At 39.9% G+C, this 18671-nt stretch overlaps 1 protein-coding gene across 2 annotated transcripts in view; it reads right to left on the reverse strand.

Moving 5' to 3' along the window:
* The window catches only part of cpne5a (copine Va), a 91069-nt gene that overhangs the window by 23683 nt on the left and 48715 nt on the right, over nt 1-18671 (reverse strand). For both annotated transcript variants that reach the window (XM_042491462.1, XM_042491461.1), the window contains 6 exons: nt 13868-13971; nt 13514-13618; nt 9612-9653; nt 9211-9286; nt 4782-4835; nt 4113-4174 (listed from right to left, as the gene is read on the reverse strand). In XM_042491462.1, coding sequence (XP_042347396.1) covers nt 4113-4174; nt 4782-4835; nt 9211-9286; nt 9612-9653; nt 13514-13618; nt 13868-13971 — 443 coding nt within the window. The remainder of the gene's footprint in view (nt 1-4112; nt 4175-4781; nt 4836-9210; nt 9287-9611; nt 9654-13513; nt 13619-13867; nt 13972-18671) is intronic.

An 18671-nucleotide genomic window follows, 5' to 3' on the forward strand; every position in this document is an offset into this window, starting at 1 on the left:
GCCTCACACCAAACAACTTCTTATATCGTTTGATAGCCCTGTTGAAATACACATTTCCAGTGTCAGAATGAAACCATTACAGTTGCTCTGGTGTTGCTGCTCCTGTGATCTCTAATTTAGTGGAAGAGGGTCATAAGACTCTGTCCGAGCTGTTTTATGTCATGCTTTTTCCCGTCTTGACATTTTGACAAAATCAAACATGTTAAATATTATTGCAATATTTTAGTCTTGGTTCATGTGAATAGTGAAGTTCGATAATGTGACCAATGTAAACAACCAACGGCTGCACCAAACCAGGGCTGCGCTAAAACATCGAGGGGACTCCGGGGCGCAAGAACATAAACAAGTCTCGGTTATATTGGACTGTGGAAAAGGAAGAGAAACTGGTGGAGTTGTGGAGTGAACAAACATGGCTTTTTAACGTGTCCTCCTATTTGTACCATGATAGACTGGAGAAAGAAAAAAGTGGACAGAAATTGCAGCAGCCCTGTCTCTGAAAGACTAAACTCTGACACCCTATCACAGAGTCAGTCCTTTAAAAGTCTTTTCAAAGCTCTCTGACCTGTGGTACGCATTAGTGGTTGTATTTTTCTCACTATATTTGAGAAGCATGATTTTGCCTTCTGAGGAAAAGAATTCAATACTCTTAATGTCGTGATGATTCTTTTGATTAAATTTGACTTTCTGTAGATATTAATCACTTAAAATATAATTTTATATACCAAAGCAAAATCTGATAAAATGGCACAATGTGGTCTTAAAACATTTTTAAACAACTAATCGACAATTTGATGTTCATCTTACTTTAAAATCACATATGGGACAGACTCCACTAAATTTCTTATTTTCTACATATTTGTCCAATGTTGAAAATTTCTGTTCCATTTTTTACATTTCATATGTAGCAGATATATTAAAGGGGACCTATTCTGCTTATCAGTATTTTGTGATATATATATAGTGTTGCAATAAAGGATGTTTATATTAAATGTTGCCAAAGTTTTAAATCATGGGGTAAACATCTGTAACAGTGATCCCTGTGAGCAAAAACCTCAAACCACAGACCACTCTGAATACTGCTTATTGTATGATGTTATAGTGTGCCAAATTTCTATATATGGTCATCTGTTCCAGACACACTACTGCTACATGTAAACTACATGCTATCATTAGGGAAATGTAAATTTTGTTCCTGATGTTGTTAAATTCTCCTGATTTTTGATCATATTCTCCTTGGAACACGTCGAGTTGTGTTTAGAGGCCTTTATTGTTGATTTTTTGCAATAAAAGTGCCACTATAGACCACTATATGCCGCTATAGACCTGGAAACGCTGACCAATCAGAGCAGACTGGGCTTTTTTGGGTGAGGGGCTTAAAGAGAGAGGTGCGTTACCTTGGAAATGTTGATATACTTGTGAAACATAGAAATCTAACCTATCCGTGGTTTTCATAAACACACAATGCCAACATTTTATTCTGACTACCAGGCTGCCAAAGTCATTCAGAATTATGCCAGCCCCAATTAAAGCAAGTACAACGATGGGAATACCATGTGTTCGTGCCCCAGTATCAACAAATCCCAGTGCTCAAATTTAGGTTATACAGTACTTGGATAAGTGTTTACTGGGGTCTTGAGAATATGAAATTATGTCAAGATGCACCAACATAATGAAGAGAAAGCCCATTAATTGAAATACGAATCTAAATGCAGCACATTTTAATTTTGAGCTACAGTGTTTAAGTACTTTTTTTTTCAGTTTTACTTCTCCCTCCGTTTTCATAAAGTGTCTCAAGGACCGACTAAATCAAATGCGAACAGGTAGTAAAGCTAAGGACAAAAACACTGTTACTTTGAGTGCCTGTGTGTGCGTCCATTTGTGTGAGCTGGAGGGAGACCAACAGGACAGATCTGGGACACTCAGCCATCAGTAGCAAAGCAGCAGAAAACTAAAACCAGGGCAGCCACTGATCCACTGAGAAACATTTCCATATGTGACAGGTTGTACGCCTTTAATTAAGCTCTCAGATCTTCTCCATATTTTATCATAGTCATTCATATTCATTTACACTATAGTTGTGGATATGGGCAACATCGTCTCCTTGGGGGCCCACTCTTTACTCACATGTGGAAACTTCCAGGCCACTGAGTAACCGCAGTCAATAATAATACTGAAGAAAATGTGGATGGGTGCTACTGCTGCAGTGGGCAGCAGGGGAGATGGGAAACAGGATGAGTCAGGGGAGCCAAAGTAATGCATTTAAATCTACTGTATTAAATCTCACAGCACTGATTCTCCACCTTATTTCCATGCATTAGTCACAGCGATGACATGTTTACAATGCCCATAACAGTCTGTATAGGTGTTATAGGTTTTAGCAATCTAGTTAACTCCCACTTTTGACTGATAAGTTAATAATGCATCTATGTAAGGTGAAACTACTACAGAGTTCATTTAAGTGTGTTTTTTTCCTCTTATTGCCCCCAGGTATACAGTTTTTTTCCAGTGTTGCACTATTTCAGCTGCTAGTGGCGTTTTTTGTCAACCACAATGATTTCCCCAGGCAATCAATGAAAAGACTGTGTCATATTGTTTATATTGTTTGTGCACAACATGTACGCAGTAAAATCTGTTCTGCATTTGCTGAAATGCTCAATAGCTGGCGCATCATAAAATATGGAGATGACTGATTTGTTTCACTGAGGCATCCACATGGCCATCGCTCAGAATATAGACAAAAAATAAAGAATTACATTGTTAGAATTACAATTATGCCGCTACTGAAAAGATCTTAACCCTCTGAAACCTAGTGCAACATTACTTTTCGAGTGCTCCTTTCAAACGCCTACCACAGGTATTTGAACCGTTGAACCCTTAGCAAATTGGTGTGTTTTTATTCAAAGATATGGGGGGAAAAAGGATAAAAAACTTACAAGAAATGTTCCACAAATTGCAAGAAATTTGTAAATCTAGAAAATTATTTTTTTAAAAAACTAGGGAAAAATGTCTTGGGAAAAGAAGGGGAAAAAATCTAGGGAAAAACTATATTTATAATCATCATAATTTTATATTTCAAATTCTGTTACAAATGTATTATTTTTTTCTTTGTCTTTTTGTTTTGCTCCATTTCATATTGTTTTAATAATTTTTCAGAAAATTTTCACTACTACTTTTTAGTAATTTCTTGCAAATAGTTGGGTCATGTCGTCATGTTTAGGAAAAAAAAATCAATTTGCTCAGGTATTAAATGAAATAAAGACTTAAGTATAACCAAAATGGAAGAAAAAAACATTAACCCACAACAACTACTACGAGTTAGGGCCAATTTTGCCCAAATGTTAACTGTAACATAAAGCATGACTTTTGGCAGTGACGAATGTAGAACAACACTGGGAAAATACCTGGCATTCACTGGTGGGTTTTCTAGGCGATTCTGTGTCTTTCACTCTGCATTTGGGATTCCAGAGCCTCAATTCCCAACGTGCTGAGTTTGAAAAACTTTTTCCATAAAATAAACCAAGCCTCATATGCATTGCCTTGTATTGGTGTCAGCCATGCTGCTTGGTTTATTAGCTATTTTTTCTTGAACTTGCAATTCCCCATATCCTCCAGGGTACAGTGACAACTCGCTAGCAGTCAGTTTTGTTGGTTCCACTATCCCGCTCTGCATAATGCTACTGCTAGAGGCATTCGGTAAATAATTTGTAAACATAGATGTTGCCAATTATTTTGAGATTTTACAATGCAACGTCAAAGAAATACAACCTTTTTAAGGATCTGCAGGAACCCTGGTTATTGGTTCGGGGCTACACACCAGTGCCCAAAGGTTGTAGCCCCAAAACATCCCAATTATGGCAAAATAAGAAGAAAATTTTAAAAACACACCGCACTCACTTCTTGACTCATAAAAGATGACTGAGCAATTGAAGACTTTTTGTATGACTCCATACATTGTTGTTTTGGGAACATCCTGCATAGTATACCTTTAAGAAAACTAATAATATGTTGTTAGACTTTCTTTGTTGTTGCCCTAAGGAGCCTGGCACAAAGGTGATATATAAATAAACTATGCATGCATATAAACATCATTACCAGACAAACATTAGACTCACCCTCCTTTGATGTAATCCAGGAAGGTGTGCTCCGACTCCACATTGAATGACAACAAGGACACCTGTGCAAAAAAAAAAAAAAAAATCCAAATTGATTATCTCATGCTTGGTAATTAAGGAAAGCCAAATCTACCAATCTACACATTAACACTGACCTCTGAGCTAACCACCCACAAAATGACTTATCCACGCAAAGTGATTTTGACGCCTGGGCAGCATATTAGTATTACAATCACTGAGAGAACATCAGTGTGGCTGTGCACTGACGGATGATTCGTGTGATGGATAACTAGCCACGGATTTTAATTACAGAGTCACCGCATACAGCAGGAGCAGCAAGAGTGCTCAGGCAGTGACAAAAGCTCTGGCTCATTTATAAACATCCATCACTTCTCTTCACTAATACGACACAGACAAGAGTCCCTTTATGCATCACTATGGACTGTGTTATTCACTCGGTTTCAGATCACGAGAATGTTTTCCCATCTACTTAAATTCACTGTCTGGATCATAAGGCCAGAGACTGGGAATGGAACAAAAACATTTAACAGAGCTGAACAGCCTCATGCAATCTACTTAGAGGAAACTTCCTGATGAATACAAAAGCAAAGGAGGGCAGGGGTGTGAGTGCAGCAGGGGGTTTTCTCTTATCTCAGAACTAAGCCTCACCGTCCCAGAGTTGATGTATCTCTTTTTCTTTATTTTCTTCTTGGCATTCACCACCTGGTATGAGGGCAGAATAGAACAGAGGGGATGATGATAATGTAACCTTGAAGCACAATTCTTTTTATCCACCCATGGGCAAGTAATAAAAACATCTTTGTCCTCCTACTCCATGTCTGTAAGGGTAATGGAGCATGGGGACTGAATCCAATAACTGCAGTAGGTGAGAATGAGATAGCATTGATCATGCCTCGCAGCAAGATACAGATTATTCAGGGGGATTTTTATAAGCACCTACATTGTGCTGTACATTTCACATGCACATGACCAAGCTTGGGGATGGCTGAACACATATCTCTGTCCCAATCCATTAACTTGTAATAAGCAGAATGATAACAACATACAGAATGCATTACATGGTGCACAAATTTACCAGTGCAGAATCATGTGTAATGTGGGCAAAAGTACACAAATCTCAGGGCGATAAGCAAGGCAAACTGATTGTGAGCGATTACAGAACTCCTTTCCTTAAAATTAATGCTACATTTAGAGCTCGCAGGCAAAAACATGAGTGCAACAGTAAGCTATCATGGCCCAATATCTCTACTGCTCATTCTATGGGTCTGCACACCAACATAAAGAACAAGCCTGGAGCAAACTGTGCTGTATAATAAAAGTAAAAGGTATCCCACTCTCTCCATTTCTCCTCCGTTCTGCCTCTGTGGTTTCTGATGCTACTTCTCAGCTCCTCCAACACAGATGATGCCTCATAGCACCGCAGCCATCACTCAGTCACTGCCAGGGTTAAATTCTGTGACACAGACATCACCCTCAGTTACACCATCCTCTGCTGTCATCTAAACTCACAGAGCTAATGTTTGCAGGTCTTGTGCATGTCAGGTTTAGGCCAAATCTGCAAAGAGTCAAACACCGAGGCCTGTGAACTATTCATATTCTTTCACCCTGTTTAGACCTGGCATCAACATGCACCTCGGGTGATCTGATCACAACTGAGTAGTGCTAAATACAGGTATAAATGGCCACCAAGATGCATTTCCTATTCGATGACTCAAACCACTTGCTGGTGGTGGTTGTAGTATAAACACCTCATGTGTCACCAATAAGGACTACATTATCAAGACGTGGTGGTTGTTTTGGTGACAGTGCACTAATGTTCTGTAACCTACATGTTTTATGATGAGTTGGATGAACTAGCAAAAATGTGCACATCTGGCGCAAGCTCTACCAGGTGAGCTACTGGGTGCCCCCTGTTTGACCAAATCTTGAAGCTGATTCAAGGGCACTGACTTGGCAAAGAGTTCACACTTTTAGAAATAAAGGTGCTAACTAGAACCACATAGAGCTATAAGCTTTTCTAAAGGTTCCACTTGCAACTCTGACAAAAGGTTCCACCTAAAATCCAACACTGATGGTTAAACCTAGAACCATCTGTTAAAGGCTACACCCCAAACCCTATGAGAGGTTCCACAGAGAACACTTCTATGGTGTAATGGTTCCATCCATAACCTGTCCCCCTTCTCAAAGTGCTGACAAAAACCCACCCAGGGGGTTCCACTGAGAACCATTTATATTCAAAGGGTTTCATTAGGAACCCACCAAGGGGGCTTTAAAAATAGCAATAGTCTACATCACCCATAGATCTCCCTTACACTTATTATGGTTTTAGTTTAACTGGTTAGACTGGGGCAAGGGGAATCATGTCCAGCAGCACTGGGTTCGCAAGGCTCCTAAATCCCACTTTAAACTAACTATTCACAATGAGAAAGGTTTAAACTTGCAATTTCTTGCAATGAACTGGCCTGCGATGTTCTGAAAACCTGCCAATTTACATCAATGCCACTTGATGAGATGGTGTATCTTCTCCATAGCAACAACTCTCTATACTTCTGTTTTGATTTCCAGCTTTTCAGGCATATTTTGTGGCTAAATATAATTTGCAGCTTCATAAAATATGAATAAGGATAGCACTGATGAGACATCTGGCTGAAATGTTGCAGTTCACACCACTGCACCTTTTCTCTTCAAAGTTTGAAAGCAATTTTTTCTCATTGCAAATCCTTGGTTTAAACTGGACCTAAAGAGCCAGGGCTGATGTAGTACCGCACAACCAACCAAAGTCACTACTTTTGCATCCTTTACTATTTCAAAGGTGCAGTACAGATTACAAAATGACAAGTAGTGGGTACTTTGGCAGACCATGTGGTCCTGTATGGCAAGAAATGATGGTAAAGATATCAACTATGACTAAACACAAGTAAAATGAATTGATTAAGGAGGTCACAGAAACATCTACACTGGCAAACATTTTAATATATTTTTTTAAAATAAACAGCCATTTAAACTGTTAATGCCCCCTCTCCACCTCTCTTTTATCCTTACTAGGTGCAGACAGCATGCCGATTAAATATGTATTCCTTATTTAATTATTATTTAATTTGATATGCCTGTTGTCCCTATTGAGTAAACTGAATTTAAATTCTGTTTAAATAAACTTGGCTTTTCTAAACCAAGATTCATTTTTAATGGTGCACCAGAGTTCCGCCTAATTTTAAATTTGGATTTTCTCATTTTAAACCTAGTTTTGCTAAACTGTGATTAGAACTAATCTCAGATTAAATGAATTCTTGTAACCCAGCCATAGTCTTACAAAGAACCCTTTCTTGGGTTGTTGAAGAGGAAAAGGATTCTTAAGAAGTAAATGGTTCCGGGCAGAACCTCAGCCCTTCAGGAAGAACCTATCTTGAACCCTTATTTCTAAGAGTGCATGAAGAAACTGCTGTGTTTCAGTTTCTAATTAAAATCCAGAAAGGTGAAGGGTAATGGATGCACTTTCTTCTGCCATGTCAGCCATGTGAAAGGGCAACTCTGCATGCCACTCACTAATTCTGTCTCTTCCTCACTCTGTCTTCTTACCTGTCCTCATCTACCCTCCACCATCTCACTCTCTTCATTGGCCCTGTTCTCGCCTAAGCCACCTCCATGACTAATTCAGAGGCTAATGTAACATGGCAAGTGTTTTAATGAGCAGGGACCAAGAGGAGCCTCTCAGTGCCTTACAGTAATACCCTATCTGACCCTCTAAGGACCGTCCAATAAAACTCTAATCAGCAGCAGAGTTTTGTTGTGTTCCCATTTGTATTCTCCCCGTAGACACACCTTTCGTCATCTGGTCAGCTGCACCATTTACCCTCTCAGATGCTTAATGCCTTGTAGGGTGAGGGGAGACAGCGGAGGCTAGCTGTTAATATAAAATAGCCACAGCTTTGGCTCAAAGAACCACAACCTCCTAAAGTCATTAAACTTTGGAGAGCAAGACCTTGCTGAGCCAGAGGGTGCACTGATTTGGTCTCAAATCGAAGTTGGTTTCTCACACTTGTTCCAAGAACTGGACCTGAGGTTTGTTTTTGTGCCAAAGATGCATCCCACACTTCATTCAGTAACAGGTTGCTTACAGCTCTGTCCAGCTGCAGAATGCTCCACATGCTTCACTTGACTTGAAACACATTAAAGGAATGCTTGAACCCCCAAATGACCACTTGTATATTAATTACTCATCCTGTGTTAAGCTGAATTCATTTAAGTCAACTTGCTTGTCTCGTATGCCTCCAGGGTGAACAAAGAATCCGAAAACAAAGAAAATTCTTGATGACTGATTGAAGTCGTAGGTGTTAGTGTGTAACAACAGCAAAATTACATTAAAACATCTGTTTACAAACTCTCACACAACTAGTGCAGTATAATCTAATTCTTATTCATCCAGCCGTATCCAGCTCAGTACTTCCCAGAAAGATGCATTTTTGCTAAAAACGTACTTTTCAAAACTAAACTGAAAGTGAAACTCATCTATGCTCTCTTTAAAGCCAGTCTTCACAAACATGAGAGTTGCTGGTCTATTTGGTAAATGTTAAGCATACGACTAGATAATTGGGACTTGGATTATACTGCAAAAGTTATGTTACACATTGTTAACAGATGTTTAATATAGCTCTGCTTTATTTGTCTTCAATTCATCAATAATTTTCTCTGTTTTGGATTCTTCATTCACTGTGGAGGCAGTCTTCAGGAATTCCTTGTAACACAGGATGAGTTATTAAGGTACTTTTGGAGTTTAAGTATTTCTTAAAGTAACAGTTGTGGATGAAAGAAAACTCTTATATGCAGAAACAGATAAAAGGCCTTGAGGTTTACATTGTGACCTTGATTCGTCTTTCAAGTAGTTTAGCAAGACCAAAGATGAACTGCAGCAGAAAGTAACATATAAACAAGATTTTGAACAACTAAACACAGTGCTGTGCCCTTAAAAATGTTTTTAATAGAGGCCAACTATTAGTCAAGTGCAATCAGTGTTTTAAAAAAGGTACTTTGCTCTGAGGCTAACAAAGAGGGTGATAAGACTGTCTTTATCTTCACTCACCTCGTAGACGTTTAACTGGCTCTGGCCTCGACATAGCTCTTTGTAGCTTGTGGTAAATTCACCGATGAAATCGTGGCTGGAAAAAAGAGACAAAAACTGCATGATAAAGAATACATGAGGCACAATCCTAAAAGGTAGAAGATAAAAGTAGCTGGAGGCATTACACAACAGCCACTGACACACAGATGGAATCTAATAATCAATAGTTAAAAAAAAATTAATGGCAATTAGGTGAAGATTGTTAATGTGATGTAATTTATGAAGGAGTTTAGGGGAAACATGTAGACAGAGTGCAAGACATGGGAATTTCAGAAATGTAATGAATTATGAGTGTTGTTTAAGTGCTGTCTGTGTGTGTGTGTGTGTGTGTGTGTGTGTGTGTGTGTGTGTGTATCCATTACCTCCCGTCTCTGTCCCAGTCATACACCTCTATTTTGATTGTCCTGTAAAACACATCAAAAAGAGAGAAAAAGTGTTGGGCATATTTATGTAACTCGTGAGCCACTTCTCAGTGTAAATGACCTTGAGAAGATAGTTCATGAAGAACATTTCTGAAATGACGCAGCAAAAAGAAAAAGCTATTAAAGTTCATTAACCAAAAGCGATGTCTGAATTAAAATCAATCAAAGAGAGACTACTCTGTGTTTTGCAAGCCAAAGATGCTTTCTGAGGAGCTGATAAGGGTGCTAAAAATTAGTCACTTGTTTTGTCAGTTTTTAACATTCATTAGGTAATGACAATTCATTTAACGTAGACTGAGACCAACACAAACCCACACAGCTTTGTTTCTGTTAGTGTTGCATCCAAGCAAAGCCAATAAAAGTCTTTTAGGAGCATATTGGTTAAACACCATCAAGCATTTTAATGGAATTGTTTCTAGTGAATTTGTGTCGCTCACAGAAGAGAGTTTCAGGTAAAGGTAAAGCTTTTCTTGGCACACACTAAAGACAGAAAACTAACCTCTTAGAGGGCAGCATATTTTGCAAGTTTCCAAAATAAGTAAGACGTCAAGAAACCAAATAAGTAGTCTGAGATAATTCACTGAGAATGAGGAAAGTGCTTCCTCTTTTTGTCTTTATCTGATGGAAAGATCAGTGGGCTGCCCCCCTTTTACCATCAGCTGCTGTCAGTCATGTGTCTCTAGGTCCTGGAGGAAGCAAGGTGATGGAGGGCTGCCTTGTTATCCTGACCTGAACTCATTCTGTCTGCTCAACAGATTTCCCCTTCTACAACAAACGTCTATAATCCACGGAGTGCAAGGACAGATAAGGTGAATACTGAATACCGAAACAACACAAAACACAGCAACATATTCAGAGTCAGAGTCAGAGTGGGAGAACGTTTATTCTTCCTTGTACACCTTGTACGTACTAAAAAAACCAAATGTGTTTTGTGTTTTGACACTCAGGGCAGATGATTTCTCAGTGATGCGTCCGTCAACATCAATTTTCTCCCATGTAATTTTCTTAAAACTAATGACCAGGGTCAGGAGCAGCATTACAGCACAATTATATGGTGAAGATACAGAGAATTAGTTACTGGCTCAATCTTATGTTGGTTCCTGCACACACTGCATGTTTGAGTGTAAATTGGAGAGATTTCCCTTTCTGATTACTATTAAAGCCAGATGATTACAAGAGATTGAATAGATCCACATGAGGCCCAAAGACGTGACTCAGGAGAGAGTGTAAACACAATCATCCATGCTTTAGATTTAATTGTGAAAGATTGGCTCGGTGGAAGTATAAAGAGCAGGACATGAGGCTTATTTTGCACTGGAGCATCTGCCAACCTGGGACTTCTGTCATCTATCTCCTCACCTTCTTCCAGAAGGCTCAGATCTGGATCTTTGTCCTCCAGAGCCCACTTGTTCAAATCATTTTATCTGCACCAGAAAAAAACAGATTTGGAAATCCCATGTTTTGCTGTCCAGAATTAGCAAAACAAAGCAACGTGAATGGATCACCCTGATTCAGATACAAGCATTTCAAGAATACCACATCTGGATAACCAGAGCACTCAATGGGACTACATATCACGATGTTGATATTCCACTAACAAACACACTGCAATTACCATTTATCAACATGGGTGACGCCAAAGAGACCGAAACTCAGATCTTTGTGATTATAACTTTAAATAGTGCTAGTTTGATTGTGACTGCAGTTTCGGGGATTATTTCAGACGGACAACATCCTTCTTCTCTGTAAAAAAAAAAAAGGAAAAAAGAATGAAACATTTTTGTACTAAAATACTTATTAGGTAGACTTATGTCAACTTTATCACAAATCAAGTGCAAGATGTAAATAAATATATATACAATTTGATCAATTTACAAGTTTTATTACATTTTGCTCCTAAAATAAACCCTGGATTCAGCCTTCTGCTGGGATCAGGAAAATCCTGTTTATTTATTTATTTATTTATTTTTATCAAAGGAGTCCCAGTGCCACTAAAACCTTTTGAACAGCATTTACTGAAGGTTTGATCTAGATCAAAACAAAGACCGGACTACATGATCTAATCCGATTTCAGAACCCTTTATTTCTTGTAAAAAACCCATTTTCAAGGTTTGATCCCGTTCCAAAGCCAAAAGCCGATCAAATTCTTTCTGAACAACTGAGCCCAGGAGACCAAACTCTTGTCTCTTCTAACAAGTGGCCATTAATATCGATTGATCGATATTCTAAAATATTTGACAACAGTTTTAATTGTCATGTTAATACTCATTTTGTGCAGTATCAATACACTTTCACTTACTGTCTCACTCTCTCGTTTGTTATATGTTCTTTATGCAACATTCAGAACATAAATATAAACGCAAACAACTATTTGCCATGTCAAAATATAGTCAAGCATACACATCAGGAGCAGAGAATGAAGTCACGGTCCTGCTGTGTGTGTTGTTATCCGAGCTTCTCTGTTCTTTGTCGTGGTAGTTGGTCGAGCTGAGCAAGCACATTAATACGTGAGTCCCTGTGAGTGTGTTGCACTGGCTAGCTAATCGCCACTGTGCTCATACTGACAACCACTAATATCTGGATGGCGTTGTCGCAGAAGCATAGCATCCACCCTTCAGTTCTGCCCAGTATTAGCTCTATCAGCACAGTTGCAATTTATTGACTTAGTACCATTGACCTCTTGTATTTAGTCTAGTAGAATCTATCAAATATTATAATTCTGTTTCGCATAGTGTAATTTTACTAATGTTATTTCTCTGCACATTAAATTCACTGCGTGTCTGTGGCTCAATCTTTGAAGTCTGCATTAACTGTAAAGGGCTGAGTGTTTGAGAAGTGTCTGAGTCAAAGATATTCAAAGCCTCAGAATCATTGCACATACTGTGGGTCAAAACCAGGCCAACTGCAATTATTAAAGAGCCATTATATTTTTAAAATAATTTAAAATTTGATTTGCTGAAGAGCAGTGAATCAAACGGCTGAAAACTGCAGGAGCTCTGCTATGAATTTCTTGGAAATAGAGCACGTCCAAAAAAGCAAACTGTAGATATTTCACAGGAAACATCGGGAGACCCTAATCGGCATAGATTTCTCTTGCCATCAAAATCCTCAAAAGGGTATCAGGCTTCTTTCATGCCTCCACTCCATCTGTCTGACCCAATTAGCTCCTGCAGGCAGGTGAGCAGAGACAAGATCGAAGCGAAGAACCTCGGTTGACACCCAGCGTGGTGGTGAGGGCGAGGTTTGACATATTCTTTGACGACTTCTAGACACACTCTTGGCTGTCTGGGTCTACACACTTTCATGCTTAGGCACGCGCACACACACACGCACACACACACACACACACACACACACACACACACGCACACTCAGAAACAGCAGGGCTCCCCTCTGTTGATCCAGCCACCTGTCAACATCCATAGAACGACAAGAACAGCCATTCTTCCTCCCTCTTTCACTGTCTTTCTCTCTCCTCTTATTTTCCTGCCAAAATTCTTCCTGCTCCTCAGGTATCCCACGAGGCCCTTTGCTCTGAAGAGATTCAGATAAGATAGGAGATGCCACTGGAGCAGCCAATCAGAAACTTAAAATGCAGTGAAATGTCGCTTATGGGCAAATCGATGAGCAGCCAGATAGCATGTAGTCAGAGATAGGCCTTTAATAATTCTCTATTACAGCAGCAGATAAAATAACGATGGAAAATCAATGGTGTCTAAATGTGATGCACCCAAAACCATTTTGAAATAAGTACACAGCGTATTGAAACTCTGCATGGCTTTGATTTCCCCTGGAAAATCACATCAGTGCTCAGTGCTCTTGTACATCATCATTCATCTTACCTGTCGTAGTCTCCGTTGCAGAGCGCTCTGACAGGGATGGAGAAGGGCTGCCACACAGGGTTCAGCGTGCTCTTCACCACTTCAGTCTTGTGGCAGATGGTGAACCTGGAGATGCAGGTCGACAGGGTTTTAAAATCCTAAAAGACACATCTTTTTTTTTAAAAATAAAAAAGCCCACTGACAGAATCTTCCTGCTATACTTTGCTTGGAGACCATGCCTGCATGCCGCTGAGTTCAAGGGATTTCTATCTAATTTTCTCGACCTTGGTTCACTTCCTCTTTGATCTCCACGCCCTCCTACCTGTCTTTGATAGGCTAAAATTAGATACCCACTGAGAAGGAAGACAAACTCACGTGCCATCCTCGTTGCTTCTGTAGAAGACCATAAAGGGGTCTGACTTTCCAAAGAAGTCTTTTTTATCTAGTTTGTTGGCACAGAACTGCATGGTGGCGTAGTCCTACAGACAAGAGAGTGAGAGAAATGAGAAGACAAAAAAGTAAAGGGCATTGTAAATCCACGCTTCTGCCTCTGTTTCCCTCCTGTTGTTTGTTTATACATGCTGTGTGCCAAGATATAAAAGCACTGAAGCACCAAATAAAAGCAAAGTGCTGACTGAATCCTAATAAGAGCAGAGCGAAGCCAGCCAGTGGGTGCTCATTTCCAAAACCTGCAAATGCATTCATTACCGTTTCTTTATTATGCAACTCCTGCATAACAACAGTGGATGGGATAAGGGGTATCAAATTGAAAATACCTTGTTGTGCTGAATATCATCATAGTAACAGTATGACAGACCATGCAGAGGCACAGAAATGGATTCTAAAACCCAGCATATGGAGGAGGTGGGGGCTGTGTACAAAAAGGATGTGGAGGGTGTGAGTGCAGCTAATGATACATTAGAAAGGCTGGTATTAACATAATTATACTCATTTAGGCAGCATTTCAATGTGCGCTGCCATTACAAGGACAATGAACATATCCCGTAATGCTCTTGGTTCCAGATAGTCTCCCTGTGGTCAAGGTATTAGTCTGCACTGTAGAATATTCAGGTGGCTTAGTGGGCACAGACTGGACAGGTAAACATCCACATCAGCGGAAACTCTGCAAAATGTTCTCTATAACTGACAGCCTTTCTCTCAAGCTGTATGAGACCTTTTTGAAGCTTTTTAGCCACAGGACATACCACATATGCAAGTCAAGTCACTGGTAATCATTTCTTAAATTATGATATGTGATGCCAGAACACATTCAGAGCCTTCAACTGGCAGAAAAGAATTGTTTTTACCCTGCTGGTCTCCTGAGCCTTTTGAAGTGCAGCTATTAGATCTGAATCAGCATGGTGCCGGGATGGGCCTCCATTGATTGCTGTGACCCACATCAGTATGGTGCTCTCTGCCTCTGACCTGCCTCTCACTAACCCCCATCACATCACTTGACAGGACACCGACCAGCCTCTGAGGCAACCGCTGAGAGAAAGATGGATGCCAGTACATAGATATTTAGTTAAAAAAAAAAAACTAATGAAAATATTAATTAATCATAGTTTATGCTTCCAGTCCCAACTCAGGAAATGTTGAGGTAGATGCAAAGTCAAGAGTAAATTAAAACAGCCAGTGGTGGCTAAATGAATTAGGGCTGGTGTATACCTAACGTATTTTCATTAGCCATTGTTATTTTCCCATTATTATCCAGCCCAGCGGCTGGAGGAAAATGTTGGCACTGTTTGTTTCTGCAAACCACCGACACCTTATATTTGCATATTATATTATATGCATATTATAGTTTCATATGAGTGATATCAACATTTCTAAAGTGAGTTCTGATGACACAGGAGCTGATTTTGTCATTAGTAGGTGGAGGGTATGGTGGATAAAGACATTGGCAGTGCTTCCAGCTGCAACTGTGCTTCCCAGACTGGGTGTCTATTGACTAGACATCAACAGCAACTCTAGCAGCAATTGTGCTTCCAAAATCAGTTGCATTTTAGCCAAACATCTGTAGCATTTCATCAGCATTTCCATCATAGCCAACTCAGCAACTGAGAGAGAGAGAGAACAGGCATTTCCAGCAGCAACTGTGCCACTGAAACTAGGTGTTTTTTAGCGAGACATCAGTGGCAACTCCAGTGGCATCAAAAGCAGATGTTTTAAAGCAAGACATCTGCAGCATTTCCAGCTGCAGCTGTGTCACCAAAACCTGGTGACTTTTAGTGAGGCACCTGCAGCATTTCCAGCAGAGATTTTGTTACCAAAAGTGGGTATTTATTTAGCCAGACGTCAGCATCATTTCAAGTTATGATTGTGCCACCAAAACCAGCTGATTTTAGAGAAATCAGTGGCATTCCAGCAGCAATCACACTACCGAAGCCAGGTGTTTTTTAGCAAGGCATCTCCGGCATTTCCAGCAGCACTTCTACCACAAAAGTAAGTAAGCCAAAACATGATCCTTTTGTAACTACAACCAAGGTTTTTTGTCCCTAAACATAACCACATTTTAGTCCCAGCATTGTTAGAATGTTAAGTTTCAACATAGCAGCTACAGAATAATTTGCAAATGCTACATATCCTTGGTTTGCAGAAACATACACTGCCAGCATTTATTTTTGACTTATTCTATGAATTCTACAAAACAAAGCACTTTTCTGATTTGTACAGCTGGACACAGATCAGCCATGTTTTAGAGTCATCCACTGCGCAGTTTGTGCCTGAAGTGTGGTTCCTCACAAGAACATTCAATTTCCCAACTTCCCACCGAGGCTTTTTTTGTGGATTTGAAGTTTGCTTAGGTCAGTTATCCATACACTTTTAAATAGAGGCATCCTAAAACTGTCCTGCTTAACTCTGACACAGCCTCTACAATTACACTATCATGGCAACACGGAGCCTTAAGCCTTCATTAGGCACAGATAACACATACCCACTTTGGTGCCTAGCAGTGTTCTCTCATTAAGTGGGGAAAAAAGCAGAACATTCATTTCAACCACTGAGGTTTAAGAGCAGCAGGGGAATACTGAGTGTAGTCTGCATCATTCTCTCCATTTCTCTGCTCCACCAAGATATCGCTGCATGGGGTAAGTGGTAGAGCAATGTACACTGTCACTTTCAGAATATGGGACTGATCTTTGAAAGGAATGCAAAGCAATGCAGACAACACATTAAATGATGTTGGATACGCTTATGACCTCGACAGGATCCCACACTGCAGTGAATCAAGAAATGATTCATGAACCAGAGGATTAAATGAATCATAAATGAACACATTTCTTTTGTATGCTTCTTGCATGACGTCATTTGTTTGGGTGTTTGTCTTCTATGACCGTATGCCAGCCAATGTAAGGAGCTGTATTACATATGCACAAAAAAGCATGGAAAAAAGAACAAAGCTCAATTCAATTTTACGACTACAGTGATAAATTGAAGAATACTTGCTTGAGGGGAATACATCATAAAATCCAAAATGTCAATGGTAATTGGGCTTTTTGGTGATGAAGTTTACAGGAATGGGAATGGATGGCTATAATCTGAGCATAAGTGAATAGTGAGTGCATGCTCAAGACAAATACATGGAAGAGCAACGTTTATCTTCATATGCTCTGGACAGGCAGAAATAAACACTCTGTGGCTAACTGCTGTCATAAGTAAAGTGTTGCGGTTTACTGAGATTTAAATCAGCCAGAGCTGCTGCTGGACTGTGAGGAGGATCTGAGAGCGAGCCAGCCGCTGCTCAGCGTGTCCTATGTGCCAGAGTTAATGACAGCCAAGAGGAAGCCTTTGATCCACGCAGAGGCTGCTGCTCTGTCTAATGATACCTGGCAAATCCACCAGCAAGGTGAGAGCCAACCCACCTCTCGGTTAACAGTCCCAGCAGAACTTCCACAGTCGATTCCCACTCTGCTGGTTTCCCAAACAAGAGTTGCAGTGTTTACCTTCAGGCAAAGCAGCAACTCAGCTGCCTCTATTTATCGGTCACAGGTGGATTATAGAATAAACACCATCCAGATGGATGATAGCAATTCCAAACTGTGATAATTCACAGGTGTGGGACTTGTACTGACAGCAGGGTCTTCAGATTATTCAACGATGCGTTTCTTCTTGGTTCCCTGTTTTTTACTCAGTCACGAAGTATTTTCATTCAGGGTCAAATTCTGCGTAAACAGAGTAGGTCTGGAGTGACATGTCAAGTCTGTGTCTCTCTAATTGAGTCTGGGAGAAAGAAAACGGTCATTTGTACCAGTAACAATCATTTGCATTTATATTACAAAACCGCTTCTTGAAGTGGTGCTCTGCAATGATTATGCTTGCTTCCATCATGGCAGATCCTCTGCACCTGATGACTCACAGCAGCCCTTCAATGTCTGCACTTGCTTCAATCAAGCAAGAACCAAATCAGTAAAAGTTATCATGGCAGTTTTATTATCAGCATGGCTTATCTGTCTCATTCTAATCGCAGACTGTTTATTTGTCAGGAAATAAATGGTGCTATTAGAAAAACTTCCTCAAAGTCAGGAAACATTACTGTGAAACCAGCGGCTTTTTACTCAACATGTCTGACATGAACACTTTTTTACCATAAGATGCTTACATGTATTAGGATATCATAAAAAGGTTATAGAGTAGTTGCAGCTCAATGGCTTGCTTTACAGCCTGTGAGGGAGGCCAGTTGTTCTGGCCAATAAGTCTTGTTACTTTGCAGCACTGGCAGCAGCATAATGTGGTTATTTACTGTCTTCATTTAGCAATGCAGAGAGAAAGTCAATTGGCATTAGCGGACACAGGTTATTAACGCAGATTCATGGATTAACACACCTCACATTAGAAGAAATGCCTGTTTTTGTGATAGGAATGAAGGCGAGCTCATTAAATAGCCATTCAAACTCATAGCATATTCACTATGTACACAATTTTCAAATGACAAATGCAAGTGCAAAAAGACATGGTGTATCCTGCTGGTTTAATGGGGGGAGTTATGACGCAATAAATCTTACTGAAGTCAAGGCTATTAAACAACTCACTTCCCCTCAGCAGGTTTGCTACATTTCTGCATTATGTGACTTACACAACATGCACCATTTCCCTACAGTGTGTCACATACATTTTCACATTGACATGGCGTACTCTATCAGCGACAGTCAATGCATTCAATTAAACTCTAATGTAC

The sequence above is a fragment of the Plectropomus leopardus genome, chromosome 8, assembly GCF_008729295.1.
Source record: "Plectropomus leopardus isolate mb chromosome 8, YSFRI_Pleo_2.0, whole genome shotgun sequence".
Classification (NCBI taxonomy): domain Eukaryota; kingdom Metazoa; phylum Chordata; class Actinopteri; order Perciformes; family Serranidae; genus Plectropomus; species Plectropomus leopardus.